Source organism: Notothenia rossii (assembly GCF_949606895.1).
Source record: "Notothenia rossii genome assembly, chromosome: 8".
Lineage (NCBI taxonomy): Eukaryota > Metazoa > Chordata > Actinopteri > Perciformes > Nototheniidae > Notothenia > Notothenia rossii.
Genome location: NC_136906.1, coordinates 8,609,998 through 8,627,059, shown reverse-complemented (window position 1 = coordinate 8,627,059; position 17,062 = coordinate 8,609,998). Strand labels below are relative to the sequence as shown.

The window sequence follows — 17,062 nt, the reverse complement described above, 5'->3', positions numbered from 1 at the left end:
AGGTGGAAGAAACTGCATTAAACACACCCTGTGTTATGCATTCAAAATCAGACAAAAGACAATCATGACATTTGAATAGGGAAGACAATATTATAGAGACTACAAACATACACATTTCTGGAGCATTGTATAGCAATGTTAAGAGATTTCAAAACAGGAAGTTATGCATAAAATATAACAGAATATATATTTTTGTCTCTAGGTATTGGTTTAAGTAAAAAAGTATCATAGTGCACCTTTTTGTAGGTGAATAATTTGTTCCACCGTAAAGGAAAGGTCATTATTTAAATTGTCTAATATACCCTTTCTGGTCAAAAGTTAGAACGATAAGAAGAATTATTTTTCACTGCTTAGCTTACTTCAGCATACAGATTGGAAAGAAGGGAACATCCAGCCTTTTCTCTTGAGCAAGAAGTGCTGTTTTTGGTCCGAGTGAGGCTAGATTCCTAAATGCTAAATTAGATTTTATTTCTCCTTTCCCCCTAAAATCGTCTGCATGTCTATCTTCAGTACATGCAACAACGGTCAGAGCACACACCTGCACTTATAGGATACACACACTGGGAAAGAGTCTACATTGAGAAATAAAGTATGAACACACAACATATATTCTCATTTGCCAACATTGATTTGTGTTGAGCGTGTTCAGATCTGAAGCAGGATGGTATAGATTTCTACCCCCCCCCAGAGTCCATGTCAGCATGTGAGGGGCAGGTCACTACCTGGACCCTTTTATTATAGGGATGACACACATAAGCACACTCACATACACAGCTGCAGGTGGTTTATAGTGTACAGTTCACCTAACCTCCAGGAAGAGGAAACCCACACAGTCTGCACACTGAAAGAGCCTCAGGTTCAAACCCAATGTCAGCGTGAAGCACCGCCACACCCAACATTAGGAATATTCTGTTTCAGAGGCATTTTGAGGCAATATTCCCCACTTTAAGATGTGTGGAAAACTTGCTCGACGTCAGAGTGCTATTTCCTGAAGTGTGTTATATAGGTTTTGGTGCATGTCACAAATATGTACCTGAAAACGAGCACGATAGGGCCCCTTTAAATTCAATCCTTAATCTTTCTTTTCTTTCCCCCATTCTCTTGGCCAAACAACTGAACATGTGATTCCTCAAAGGACTTTGTGCATATTCAATCATCTATTTACAGCATGTGTGACCAGATGGTTCAATCCACACTGGTACCACATGGTCATTCTTGAGAGGAGGATAGGAGAGAGAAAGGGAGGCAGGGAGAGGTAGGAGTTGCGTTGTGTGTGTGTGAGGAAGAAACCACTCTCTTCACTTCACTCTCTTACTCTCTCTGCTTTTATCACTTGTCCATTCTTCTTTGCTTTTGCAATGACATTAAAATAACCTATTGTTTTCATTTGTGATTGCCTCGCAGGGTCTTCCCCAATCAACAAGAAATCCTTTAAAAAGCCTCTCAGAGAAACACTTAAACCGTCCCTCAGGAAGAATTACAAGCCTGAGGGGGATAAACACAATGGCGCTGCTTTCGCTTTATTGATCAGGACAGAGAAAAGCAGCCTTTGTATACTTACAGCTAGCTTTGTTCTGATTTGTGCAGTCGGTAAATAAATCAAGGTGGGTGGGAAGACTTTCAAATGTACCATCACACAATAGCCACTCGAAAAATCATCAAATAGCGATTCATCTTTAGATTATTTTGTCAATAACATGATTAATTGTTTGGTCTATTAAATGTCAGAAAGCAGAACAAAGTCAATCCTCATAAGTGAGAAGTTTTAACAGGAATGGTTGTTGATTACACTGGAAAAAAGACTTGAATGATGAATAAATGATCAAGATGGATGATTTAATTTAGTCCAGATATGCACATTCTACAACCAACCATTAGCATCTTGTTATTGGAAACACTGCAGGTTCATGATACGATTTCTCTCCACAGTACATTTGGTTAGGTTTCCAGCGTTGTGATGTCAGTAAGCACTTACTCAAGAAGAGTGAGTGGACTGAAGACCAAATCAATAGTGGGAAAATCGAAATAAGTTTGTATGTCTGTGACTGCAGGCCAAGACTCTCCGTCTTGTCTGCTAGGAACCAGTCTTTATACTTTGTCATCAAAATGTACTCAAAGGGACCGTATCATGCTCATCTTCAGGAGGGAGCTTTGGGATTTTAGCCTTTGCAGGCCATTTACATGCACACAAACCTAACACACTACAGGGAAGGGGCCTGAGCATAATAAAGCCCCTTTTTAAATACTAAAAGTACTCGTGATGCGTATCGGTCCATTTCATTACATTACCGTAATTTTCGGACTATAAGCCGCTTATATAACGGTGCGGCTAATCTATGGATTTTTACAGCTAACGGCCAACATCTTTAACTCTATGGGCTCTATGGCCGGTCCGCGGACCCCCACCTTTAAGCGGCGGGTTCCAGCAGGAAAAGCTGGAGGCCGGAAAAGAGTGAGACAGGTAGCGCGCAAAAGTGAAAGTGGAACCGAGAGTGGTATGCCGCTGCTGCAGTTTATATTCAGGTGCGCCTTATAGTCCGAAAATTACGGTACATTACATTACATGTCATTTGTTAGACACTTTTATCCAAAGCCACTTACATACTCAATACTGTGGACAATCCCCACAGGAGCAATTTGGGGTGAAGTGTCTCAGGGACACAACGACATGCTGACTGCAGTGGGACTCGAACTTGCTACCCCCTGATTCAAAGTCCAGCACTCTATCCACTGAGACACAGCCTCCCAGAATCATATTTATTGAAATACTGCATTATGATTATTGAAGTAATTTGTATTAGTTAATAATCTGAATGTGTAAATGAACTAAAGCTGTCAGGCAAATGTATTGGAGTAAAAAGTACAATCTTGTTTTAAAGAATGTACTGTTAAAACTAGGAAAATAAAATGAAAATTCTAGTACACCAAAATTGTAATAAAGTGCAATACTTGAGTAAATGTATGTGTGTTTGTTTGTGTGTGTGAGTTGGAGCTCTGACTAATGGCTGCTCTGGCATCATATGCTGATGTTACGAGCGCTTTCAGTTTGGAAACCCAGTAACACAACATATGCGGCGCAATACCCGCATTTGTCCAGGCGCACACACTGTACCATCTGCTTTCAATTAGTGGGGTCTAAGAGAGTCAAATCAAGTGAAAGAAGAGGCCCAAACTGTTGCAAAAATTAAACGTGTGAAGTGTAAACAAAGCGGTGTGAAGTCTGTGAAAAAATGACCCTACTTCTCACATGATTTATAACCCCAGTAAACATTTTATAATGAGTGTAGGTCTTCTTCAGTGCACTTAAACACATGTTACCTTTGTATTGATTCTACATCACTAATCTGCCTCCTAAGTTCCTATTTTGAGAGACCTTTCACTTATTTCTAAAAAACCTTCCTGAAACAAGGTGGAAGTGATTCTTCTGTTGCACTTCTTCACCTAAATGAATACAAAGAAACAGTCTGTTGAGGGAATCTCATGTCTACTGAGGCCATAACCTTTGATACAAAGGGTCACAGATATGTCAAACTCATTAGCCAATGAAAACCCCAGGGACATTTGCCACTTCTAACACTGGCCTGATTCAAGGCTTTTCAACGATGACGCTTGTGTAATACAAGAAATAGATTGACTGACATTTATTCCCTCTATCAAGAGATCACATGCTCTGATTTCTAAGAAAAGGCTTTTTGTCCCTATTTGCTTTTTTCCTTTCTTGTTCTTATGTCTTGTTTTGACAGGATTTGTGGGGGGGTTTCTGAGGAGTCCTTGCATTTTCAAGGTGGATGTATTTTATCATTGGTGTTTGTAAAGAAGCTGTCATCCCTCTCATCAACCCTCATGTCACTCCCTGTCGGCTGTTGCTCGTCACTCGAGCTACAGCAGCACAATGTTCCCTTGTTTTTCAAGATGAACAAAAACGTGCAGGAGGTGGCCCTGTCCTTGATAAGCAGCGGAGAAACAAACGCACACAGAGAAACAAACACACACAGATACAAAGAAACAAACACACACAGATACAGAGAAACAAACACACACAGATACAAAGAAACAAACACACACAGATACAAAGAAACAAACACACACAGATACAAAGAAACAAACACACACAGATACAGAGAAACAAACACACACAAATACAAAGAAAAAAAACGCACACAGATGCGTACGCACAAATTCAAACACGCATTGCTTTGCATAGAAGCCAAGACACCTACAAACATGCGATCAGTGGCAGCCGCACAAACAGAAATATACAACACACACACACACACACACACACACACACACACACACACACACACACACACACACACACACACACACACACACACACACACACACACACACACACACACACACACCTGAAGACACCTTGGGGAAGCTGGATATAATTCAGCCTATATGAAGCATTATTTTCCAGGACAGATTAGCAGCAGACGATGAAATCCATCAGCACATTTCTTCTTGCTCATATGATACAAAGGCTTAGACACACACCTGTCAAAGAGACCTGTTATTAAGCAGCGTCCACACGGCGGCATGCGTTGAAGCTTGCCAGTGAGCTTGTCTGAAACTCGACCAACAACCAATCACATGAATCTCCAGCCCCGGACACACAAGTACGCGGTTTGATTGGCTAGAGCTTGTACTGGCATATGATTCGATTGGCTGACGCTTCTGCCGAAGCTTCAAAAGTTGAACATTGCTCAACTTTTGAAGCGAGCAAAGCCTGACGTCACCCCATTCAAAGTGAATGGGAAGAAGCGTTGAAGCTTCAACGCACGCCGCCGTGTGGACGGGCCGTTACAGTACACATTAGAGACTCGTGACGGCAACCAGAAATAAAAGGCTCTATTATGCGTTTTGGGGTTTTCTGTTTCGTGTAGTATGTTGTATAGGTTTGTGTGCCTCCATTGGTTTACTTCAATAACATAGTGACATCACTATGTAACACTTGCACTTCTATTGGCTAGCGCTCCAACACATTGTAGGCTAAGGGGTAGTACAGAGGAGCTTTTTGAACATTAAAGCATGTACACAGGTCACAGTAGAGACACTAAATACTAATATATGAACCTGAAAATGAGCATTATACTATATCTTCTCTTAAGAGATATTTTGCCTTGTTGATAGGCAGCTCTTATATTTGGTGCTGTCCATGCACCTCAGCATCATTTGTATATTGTTATTCAACAGTGTAGCTACATGTTTCATAACTGTGAAGGATCCCCTTGGCAGAAATATTTAAACTCCTACATTAAAGCATTCCCGCTTCACTGCAGAACCTGGAACCTTCTCTAGTGGTGGATTGGATGTTTTTCTCTGTGTGTGTGTGTGTGTGTGTGTGTGTGTGTGTGTGTGTGTGTGTGTGTGTGTGTGTGTGTGTGTGTGTGTGTGTGTGTGTGTGTGTGTGTGTGTGTGTGTGTGTGTGTGTGTGTGTGTGTGTGTGTGTGTGTGTGTGTGTGTGTGTGTGTGTGTGTGTGTGTGTGTGTGTGTGTGTGTGTGTGTGTGTGTGTGTGTGTGTGTGTGTGTGTGTGTGTGTGTGTGTGTGTGTGTGTGTGTGTGTGTGTGTGTGTGTGTGTGTCGATTAATCGATTTTAAATTATGCGATTATCAAATCGCAAAGCCTGCGATTTTTTAAAGTGCCTGCCCTTTCCAAATGGCTTCCAATGGAGCTTTCCTAGATGGTTTAGTAATGCTCCATCACATGTTTCTATTACAGGGTGAATCTTAAAATGAAGCTTGACTTTAAAGCAACCCAACGGAAATTTCATGTAAGTTTAGTTCTTTCACTCGTAGCTCGGGCTGCGGGAGTGCTCGAGACGGGAGCATGTTGATACGACCTTCCTAGCCAGAGTTATGGCCGCATTTTACAATAAACGTACGTTGGGTCGCTTAAAAACAAATATCGCAAATCGCAATATTTGTCAGAAAAATCGCAATTAGACTTTTTCCCAAAATCGTGCAGCCCTAGTGTGTGTGTGAGCAGTCCCTCAGTGGCCATCAGTAACATGTATTGGGTTAATGTATGTGTGTCAACCACTGAAACTGCCCACTGAGCCAGGGTTGAAATAGCTTGTGTGTGCACCTGCCTTTGTTACGCCTTGGTTACAACCAAATGTTTGAAAAGAGGAATTAGTAGTTTTTTCCTCTGTGTAGTTTCATTTTTGTATTAATCCAAAGTGCAAAATTAGCATTGAAATAAAGAAAAATCGATTCACTAAATTGAAAAAGAGGCCTGAACTGGTGACCTTGAGTGTGAGAATGCGCTAGATTGATGTGAACTCTTGTCTACCTACTCTACTTATGATCTGGATTCAATTACATTGGGCTTAGTAATCTTAGGGCTGAATCCTTAGAGCTCTATTGCACACACACACACACACACACACACACACACACACACACACACACACACACACACACACACACACACACACACACACACACACACACACACACACACACACACACACACACACACGTAGCTGCCTTTCTAGTCTTTGTAAATGTGTCTTTTAAGACAATTGGAAAGTAACAACACATTCACATAACAAACACAAATCATCTGCATTTGACCAAAATAAGGTTTCACAGCTTAATATTATAAATGATTCTTTCTGTCTGAAGCCGAGAGAGGAATACAGTCAATGTGAATAAATAAAGATATTATTGATTTATATTCCTAATGTATGACTTTCTTTCCTTCGTCTCAGGACCCGAGGGCAAAGCATAAGTTTAAGATCCATACCTACTCCAGCCCGACCTTCTGTGATCACTGTGGCTCTCTGCTGTACGGCCTGCTGCACCAGGGCATGAGATGTGACCGTACGTACACACACAAACCTCACTGTCTGTATTTGATCAGGTTTCCATTAACAAACAGCAGCATTTTATATTCCATATTCAGGTTATGTCCAACTCAGTGTAAATGTAATTGCTTTTAAATTATTTTCAAATACAAAAAATAAATATAATGTAGTCTTGCTTGTCACCACTCACATATGGTTATAACACACTGTTCATTTCTACATCTGTGTATTCCACATAATTACTACAGGATGTATTCTAATGCACAGAATGTAATTGAACTTTCTGATTATATCTGTATATATGTTTTCATATTCATGCAATTTACTTGCACCATTTTGCACCACTATTTTATATCTTTTTATGTTTAAGTATATTATATGTTCCACTGGAAGAAGAGCCTCAGACTTAAGATTTGACACTGTAGCTTTTCTGCACATGGCAAAAAAAAAACATTAAATATTTTTTTGATGTGTGTGTTTTCCAGACTGTATGATGAACATCCATAAGCGCTGTGTGGCCAATGTGCCCAGCCTGTGTGGGACAGACCACACCGAGAGGAGAGGTCGCCTCCAGATCACCGCGGAGGTCAAGACCAACGTACTCACTGTCACCAGTAAGTATATCTATCCATTAACACACACACACACACACACACACACACACACACACACACACACACACACACACACACACAGCTATGAGATACCACTGTGTGTTCATGTTCTGCAACGCTAGTCATCTGCCTCCCTCTACTGGAAGATCTGCAGAGGTACAGGATGGGTGCAACAGATGTTACATGAGATAACACTTCATCTCTTTTTATTCTGTGTCCGTTACAAGTTTAATTTCAGCAAACAGATAGAATTTCTACTTCTTTACTAATATGTTGATTAGAAGTAAATCTCAATACATGCATCAGTACAAAAGTACATAAAGCTTACATTGATTTCAAAGTAAATCATTACAAATACTAAATATGTTGACTAATAGAACTGCTGGCCTTTTTCGACCACCTGACCTTAGAAATTGAACATATGGAGCGCAAAATACATTTTCCTGTAAATATGATTATTACCGTGGTTACTCAAGAATGAATGAGCTTTAACTACACTGTGTGTCGTCTGAGTCGGGAGGGCTGTTAATTTATTCCGGCAAATGACTCAGACCTACTAATTGACCTAACAAAAGCTGTTGAGTCCATGTAAGTTTACTGCTTGGCTCAGACCCACCAACGTCAGCAAGATCTCACCTCTATTGACTTCTGAAGAACCAGGTTCAATGAACTGCTGTTTCAATTCAGACGACCCGCTAAATCTGTTTAAGCGATCCCGAAGGATTTTTGATATCAGTAATGAGATGTGGTCCTACCTAAGTGTGAGTTGTGGCAGATGTGCATTTCTTACCTTTCAAGCAGGAGAGGAGGGCAAAGCTTTCTTTTAAGTTGTCCCAATCCAAAGGGTGGGATCAGTTTATTTGAAGAAAAATTGGTCCACACTTGTACAGGGTTTTACCTTCTCTCGTTACAATATGACAATCATACAAAACATATCATGCTGTGGTCATTTTATAATATGGAACCTTAATTCATAGTTTTGACATTAAAGTCCATAAGTTCATACCTAGAGTCCGACAACATTCAGAGGCAGTTCCTCATAAATGGTCAGTGGGATCTAACTGTTTCAAACTTTCATTCAACAATTCACTCAGCATTCAACAAATCAATTCACATCAATTCATATCCACACCTAGTCCAGCATGAATTCGGAGGAATTTCCTCACAGGTGTCTGGTTGCTAAACATTCAACAAAGAAATTCCCTCAGCATTCCACAAAGAAATTCGAGAGATACTTACCAAGTTTGAGAGAACCTTACCGAGGAAAACCCCCCTCTCCCGAGTTTGCTCCCTCTCAGCCAGTGCTTTTATGCTCAAAACAGGACAGAAAAACCTAAAGACACTTCCTCCATCGCCATATTTGTGGAAACCGGGCATGGCCTCTGATGTGCAGGACGGGACATGTCCAGGCATATTCTATGGCTATGGCATAAACATATTTTTGGGGCCTTAGTATTTCTCCAACAAGTCAGGAGCCCCCCCCCCCCCCCCCCTGTGCACCGCTGTAAGGGAAGAAACTGTCACCCCTCTCTTATCAGTGACACCCATAAACTAAAATAGGCCCCCTAACAAACCCCTTGTGTTTTGAATATTCTGTGATTATAGAAAAACATAAACTATAATGCATTTTCATTGTGGGTTATATAAGAATATATTTGATTATATTATACTTTCGTTTTAATTACTCAACCTAATATGGAGACCTCAACAGTGTCCAACCATCAAACCACAAACATTGTCATCGCAACACATTTTTCAAACAGGAGCACAGAACCAGTGTCTCTCATTTGTTCAGAGACCGTGGCGCTCATTAAAAGTGCCAAAACGCCACTATGAGACAAAACACAAAGTGTTTGACCAAACATTCCCTCTCAAGTCAGAACTGAGGTCACAAAAAATAATTAGTCTCAGAGCCCGATATGATCAGTCCACCACCGTTAAAAATTAAAACTAAATATCGTTCCAGGGCAGGCTAACCGAGGCTAACCAATGAGCACCTCATTTAAACTAAAACAAAAAGTGAGTGATGGACTGCAATATACAGTAAGAGGGACAGAAAGGGAAACTTTAAAACTGTTCAATTGTTATGATGTGAAACGTTTAACAAAGAAAAAGGGAAGCTCAAGCTGCTGCTACACTTTATTTTATTTATCTAAAATTAAGCACTTTTAAGATGCACATATTTTCAAAAGCTATTTTATTTATTTTCTCCAATTTTATTTTTAAATGCAGCCCGAGAGGAACATTACACATCCACAGTATTTACTGTATATCTGTATAGTTCAATGTTAATTGACAATAACTATTGTTGTGTTTGAATTGTACTTTCTTTATTTGATTGGCAGTCAGTTGTTGATTACATGCAGACGTTGATAAAGCTACAGGCTACTTCAATATATATCACACTAATTCATAAAGCAACTTAGACATTCTGATGTTCCGGACCTTTGCATGGGGAGACTTTCTCTAACTGGACCTCGTTGAATTTTAGTTGAATTCCCCTGGTGTATAGGATGGATATGTTGACTTGTTGATTTCAGGAAAAGATGGTCATCATCTGTGCATTAGGAATGTTATTGAAGGCAAAACTGATTTTGATGATGTGGTTAGAGTTGTTTTTGCTTTTGAATTTCTTCTTGTGTTTCGGTTTATTAAGGCTTGTCCGTCAGTATTTCCAGTATTATTTTTGTTGTGGTGGTGGTTGAATGTTGTTTCAAAGTAGGCAGTTGCTCCCCAATAGTCTGTTAATATTTTAGGATGTAAAGATGTTTCTGGAAGCCTCTTTATTTATGTGTGGCTAATCATTTGCAGTTAAAAACATCATAAAACAAGTAATTATTTCCAAGAAATTAACAACATACGACCGGATCCATTCATTTGTTGTAAGTATTTTTTCGACAAGTCAATTGATTTATATTCACTTAATTTATTGCCTGAACAAGTCTTATATTAATGGGATAGGTCAAATACAGGCTAGCTTCTTTCCTCGAGAGAGTCTCCTAACCTGCCTCATTTTTTATTTATATATGATAAATAAATGAGAACAGTGTCACCACCTACTTTCTACTTTACCTGTAGTTCCTTGTCTTACCTGCAGGTGGCGGCAAAGGTTTAATTTAAGTTTGCGGTGTGCCTGTCTACTCAATTACAGCTGTGCCTCAAACAGAAATCATCAAACTTAAATGATGTAGAACTCACTTTTAGCTGGACATTTCCTTCCCTTTAATCAATGACACGTACAAAAAGGAGAATCTGTTCTCTGGTGGTGAATGAGCTGGTTTCACATCAACACCTGGTAAAGTAACCCTAAGCTGACAAAAACTTCAAAAGTATTTACACTTTACAGTTATTCACATCTCCAAAATCTGACTGCATTTGATTATTAGTTAAATATTCTGCAGTATACATACATTTTTCTACACCTTCAGATTTCCCACTATTTTCTCCCAAGCGCTAGATAACTCAGTACAGTAAATATTTCCTGGGACATGGAGCCATGTTTAAGGCTTGAATTTGACCAAATGTATTGGATTAATTTTTGGCAGAGAGTTACTGACTAAATACAATTGACTTTGATTGTGGATCTATGAAAGTTAAAGCGATTTCTTCCTGTTTTAAATAAAACAAATGGATTTCCAATTCTGCTACAAAAGAGAGAAATGATTAATACCTCTGGGATTGCACTTCATATATAATCAAACACAATCGGTTCATCATTAAACATTGAAACAAAGTCACCAATAACAAAACTGTTCTGATAACTTTTGGATGTGCTAATTTCTGCATGTATAAGCATTTTCCCTTCATGGTCTATTGCTGGGGTTCATCCCTCATGTTCCTTCTTACTCTCTCTTCCTGGTTCCCACGCTCGTATACTGATCATTAGCTGGGATTTACTGTGAGAAATGATAAGAGAGCAGACTTACCACACAAACACTGCTAGGAAATCAGTGCTACAGAATAGAAAATATAATTAAATTGAGCCGAATAGTAGAAACTGTCAAGTCTTATTTAATCTATTGTATTCATATCTGTCAGTCTGTCCCTAATGCATTAACATTATTGTCCAACTAGCAAGGATTTAGCTTTTTTTTTGTGCCAAAACATTAATTGTGTGTTAAATTCCTGATTTTAGTTAGCTGTTATACAAACCTCTTCATTTTGTGTGTGGTAATAGTGGACAGGCTAGGAGGCATTTGGAGGTGTAGTACTCTTCTCTGTCCACAGGGGTCAGTGTGGAGCCACTAGCAGATTACTCCCACATTGCAGTAAGGTTAAAAAAGGAAAAAAAAGAAAACACCACCACAGAGAATGAATTTTAGAAGCACTCAGAATTATTCCACAGCTTAACGTAGCAGGAGCTGGTGGAAATGGCTGCCACGCTGAGAAATGGAGAATGCACTAACTATGGATTTAATCAAAGCAATTGACATGGCTGTAAAGTGACACTGTATTGATCACTTTTAAGTCACATCCCTCCCCTTTCACTGGGGGATCAAAGCTCACACGGCCCATAGAGATGCAGGATCAGCATCGAGCTCAAGGACAAGGAGCAGGCAGTGGGACGTGGGATCGGGGCCTTAAAGGTGCCCCCTTCCTTTAGTGCTGCACATTCTGCCTGGTGGCTTTATAGCTGGATGTCTGAAAGGCAGGGTGGGAAACACAGTTGTCATAGAGATGGGTGGGTACTTATTGTTTAAAGAGGCCTTTTGTATGCTGTTTGAGGTTTTCCCTTCCTTGTAGTGCGTTATGTAGGTTTGTGTGCATGTAAATGGTCTGCAAAGGCTAACATCCCAAAGTTAAGGGAGTTTACGCCTCAATGGACTCCTTTGGTTACTTCTGAAGTATAGTGAGATCACTTTATAAAACTCGCATTTCTATTAACTAGTGCTCCAACACATCGTACGTGATAGGCTAAGGGGCGGGACATCTCTAAGCGGTTGACCAATCACAACAGAGCCGGCCAGCTAACCAATCAGAGCAGACTGGGCTCTGGTTTCAGACAGAGGGTGAAAAGAGGTGCTGCAGCACAGGCAGTATGAGAACAATAAAGAGCTTTTTGAACATTAAAGCATTTAAACATGTCACAGTAGAGACACAAAATACAAATATGATGCTGAACATTTGCACAGTATGTCTACATAAAACATATCAACCCTCCAAAAAGACCCTAAAAATATACAAAATAACCATCATTAGGTGTTTAGACGGCCGAAAGTCCTCAAGTGAAACATTTGTTAATACTTATGGCGCATTTCCACTGCAGGGCCTCGCACAGCTTAGTACGGTGGTTAGGCCTTGGTAGACCAGGCTCACTTTATGCTGCGTTTCCATTACAGTTTAGGAACTGGGGTAGTAACTATAGTAACGCAGTGTAGGCGGAGCCGTGACGTCATCTTCAATGTGAAACACAAAAACCAACATCAGCTGTTAGCCCTCAGACCTCACCGCTCTTCATATCTGTTCAGAAACTAGACTAAAGTTAAACGAGTACAAACCACAGACTGTCTGTGTCATGGTGAATACAGTCGCTGGTTTATTTATGTATGTAGGCCGTTGTTGTGAGTGTGGACGGTCGGAGCATTTTTTCTCAATTTTGGAGAGCCAGAAAACTGTGAAAAAGTACCAGCTAGCCAGAACTACGCCTAGTGGAAACGCAACCAAAAACCGGCACGGCACGCTTAAACCGCTGCAGTGGAAAAATGCGCCATTAGTGTCTTGCTGTCATTGCTTGGTAGCCTCATTAAGGGTTTGAACTCTTAATTTGGCCTAAATGATCGCCTCATGTGTACCTAAGCCTTTTTTGTTTTGTTTGAACGACCGATCTCACACCTCAACTCCGAAGCCTTATATTCAAAGCGAGCTAGGAAGGTGAGAGTAGTGTACTCAAACATCTATATCCAAGTCTAATGTCAGGCTCAGACACGTTTGCTCTTCCAATTATTCACGATAAGGCTTCTGATCCTAATATTGGTTTTGATTCTTGACTTTTTCATCGCTCAAATGAAACGATCAAATGGTTCAAAGCCAGCTAGTAATTGCTTCACCGTGTTACAGCATGGTAGCACCAGGCTCTCTAAGCCATGATGCAGCTGTAGTTTAATGCATTTATTCTGATAAAAAGATCAACAGGATTCACACTGCGCCTACAAACACTTTAATTTCAAAATGTCTATGAATAATCTGGCAAATCGTCTCACATCTTGCAGCACATAGAAAAGCAAGAATCAGTTGGAAAGAAGACTCTCACTAAGACTGTGCTGAGGCTGTTTCACATGGGAAAAGGTGCTCTGCCCACGCCCACGCTGCTGTGCACATACAGTATTCTGCTGTTACTGCACTCTCATCTCCTCTCACTCCCTGCAGCTTCAAATACATGCATTATCTCCCGCATACACACACACATCTTTACCCACACATGCTCTCTGCAATTAGCACATATGTATAAGAGCAAGATTTTCTTTCGTCACATGCAGATTACACACACATGTACATGCACAAGTAGAATCATTCTCTCACTCACTCTAACACACACCCTCTTGTATTTACTGTAAGTGTCCTTTGAGACCATTTGGCATGCTACCCTCTTTATAGCTCACCTCAACCAGCATTTGATGGTCACTTTAACAGGCATCATCTAATATTTATTGACCCGCTCCGCTGAGGGTTTAATGCTGGCCGTTGGGCACATGCTGTGGTTAACCTCTCTGAGTTTAGCGTATCATGGCGCTTTGCCGGCATGAAACTCCATTTCTCTGACTTCTTGAAGATTCTTTTCTCACACCGCGAGCTATCCCCTTCAGTCATGGTTTGAAAGGATCTCGCTTTGACAGCTCTGCATCTCAATTGTAAAAAAAACATGTTTTGCAAAACTTCTTTTTGTACCTATATCTCAACATCATGTTGGTGGAAGCAGTCGGATACGTATCACTTGCATGGGAACTCAGGTGCAATGCTTCTGCGGTGACCATACAAAAAGGACCTGCATTGTGTTGAAGTATTATATAGTAATATGGAGTAGTATTATGTGACAGTTCCCCCTATCATGTATTAAAGTCCATTTCCTCTATGTTAAGCCATCCTTCTTTGTCATCTCTGAAATTAAGTCCACTTGTAGTCTTGTCTACTTTCACTCTTACACCTAAATGTTTCCAGATTACTTGAGAAGATGCTTAATAAACGGGTCTAGTGCAGCAAAACCCTAACCAAACTCAAATATCTCAAATTATCTTCAACAAACAATCTGCGAAACATTTGAAATTGTCCAGAAATAGACAGAAGTAGTATGATGACACTGGATGACAAAAAATGGTGCCAGGCAACTCACATTGGCAGCCGCACAGGATCAGAGCTGATACCGATCATTTGGCATCTGAAGTACAGTAGTAAGACCCTGGTGCTAGCCAATTAGCTTGAAGTATGGACACAGCCCAATGGGATCCCACCAAGGACCTACAATTATTCAAATCGTCCAATAAATAGTAATATGTCAGACAGTCCATGTTGCTTCATATATAAACGTCTTTGATAGTTTGTAAGAAGTGTAAACTCCAAAACAAAGTGCTAAAATGCACATTTGTTTTCCATTTTGTGTGACCATATTCTAAGTGTAACTGACCCAGTAAATCACGATACCAAGAGACGTAGTTTTAGGTTTCCACGTTTGTAGATAGGGATCTTTGGGCACTAGGCTGAGTTCTTAAAAGGTTACGAATAATTAATGTCACCCCTTTGACGGGGAGCTGGTGTGTGGAGACGAGGCCCCAACTTGAACCGCTGAGTTGGTTTTTTACTAGGAGTCAAACTTCTACTTACAAGAGGCCAGATTTGAGTATTCAAGGAAGGAAAAACTGACACAAGACTGTTCTTAGTTCTTCATTTTTGACAGGATGGGACTATTCCCCCTTAGACCGTTTCCATCATGTTCCCCAGAACACAACGATTGAGCTACATTAGCTAAGTACTGTGTGTGTGTGTGTGTGTGTGTGTGTGTGTGTGTGTGTGTGTGTGTGTGTGTGTGTGTGTGTGTGTGTGTGTGTGTGTGTGTGTGTGTGTGTGTGTGTGTGTGTGTGTGTGTGTGTGTGTGTGTGTGTGTGTGTGTGTGTGTGTGTGTGTGTGTGTGTGTGTGTGTGTGTGTGTGTGTGTGTGTGTGTGTGTGTGTGTGTGTGTGTGTGTGTGTGTGTGTGTGTGTGTGTGTCACCGCCACCGCCACCCCTGCTTCTGGTAATTGGATGTGACCCCCAATTTGACCAGCAACAATAATTGCACACACACAAATTCACACACACAATCTTGGGGGATTTTACGCCACTGGAATACGATTACAGCCCAATAACAGACGGCCTCTAAAGAAGGATTAGTGTTGGGACTGGCAACCTTCCTTTTTACTACATGGTCATTACAGACAGATGTGGCAACCTTAAAGCTTTAACCCCAAATACAACTCTTGGGGTTATTGTGTTTGTGTGTACTGTATGTGTGTGAGTTTACCATGCCTAATTTAATTAGTTGGTATAAGACGGAGGTTTAAAAAAGAACCACTCTTAAAATGCACATCCAACACGCAAGGCCTGAAATGAACACCTGCCAACCTCCTTAATATGGTTTGAAATTAATTTTGATAAATTACTATTGGAATCTAAATAAATGAAATATATCCTACTTTAATGGCTCTATTTTTTAAGGTCATATGAACACATTTGAACGCGCCTGCTGTTTCCATTCATGCAAGAGAGTGGAAAATAAAAAAGACATGCGACTGAGGATTAATCGTAATATTACTTCCCTTAAACCTTTTAAGAAAATTGGTCTTTCTAAATGGAGGGGAGAGTCCTGCATATCAAGTATTGTTGTCAACAAGTTTCAGAGTATGAGGTCTGGAAAGGTAGCAATGTGTATATAAGGTTAAGTGTTCCCTGAAAAAAAAGAAAAAGTGTACGGTAAATGACGTCTACAGAAATAATGTTGGGAAATGTTTTAAAATGTTATGTTTTATTATTTTAATTACTTTGAAGGTGGTCTTTATTTTCGGTTACACAAGCAATGAATACCTTTTTCTGGTGTTTATGTTCATCCCAGTCTAAAAGTATAACGTTATAGAATTATGATTTTGTCCCTTTTTCCCCCTTTTTTCATTTTAATGGAAGGGACTGTTTAATTGGTTATCTATAAATAAAAAAAAAGTGAATTTGGCTCATTTAAAATCAGAGTTTACAGTGAGTTTAACGCCTTTTCATTGCTCGAGAAAAACCATGCTTCTAAAAAAGAAATATATACAATAATAATAAGCTCAAAGATGCTTAAAAAAGTCAAAAATAAACAAAACAACTCTTGCTTACTGTATGTAAAATCCAATTGATGGTCTGAGATTCCTTTTTGTTTTAATCCAAATGTCTCCTCTCACCTTTTCCCTCCCTTTTCTTATCTCCCCACCCCTCTGTATATCCTGTTGTCTTGCCTCCAGTCAAAGAGGGCAGGAATCTGGTTCCTATGGACCCCAACGGGCTGTCAGACCCCTACGTGAAGCTTAAACTGATCCCAGACCCCCGCAGCGAGAGTAAACAGAAGACCAAGACCATAAAGTGCTGCCTGAACCCCACCTGGAATGAGACCTTTAAATTGTAAGGCTTC

The 17,062-nt window shown here is 40.2% G+C and overlaps 1 protein-coding gene across 2 annotated transcripts in view; it reads left to right on the top strand.

Moving 5' to 3' along the window:
* Window positions 1-17,062, top strand: part of LOC307014590 (protein kinase C beta type-like) — a 104,258-nt gene that overhangs the window by 38,118 nt on the left and 49,078 nt on the right. For both annotated transcript variants that reach the window (XM_079642587.1, XM_079642586.1), the window contains exons 4-6: window positions 6,723-6,834; window positions 7,304-7,432; window positions 16,896-17,052. In XM_079642587.1, the coding sequence (XP_079498713.1) occupies window positions 6,723-6,834; window positions 7,304-7,432; window positions 16,896-17,052 (398 nt within the window). The remainder of the gene's footprint in view (window positions 1-6,722; window positions 6,835-7,303; window positions 7,433-16,895; window positions 17,053-17,062) is intronic.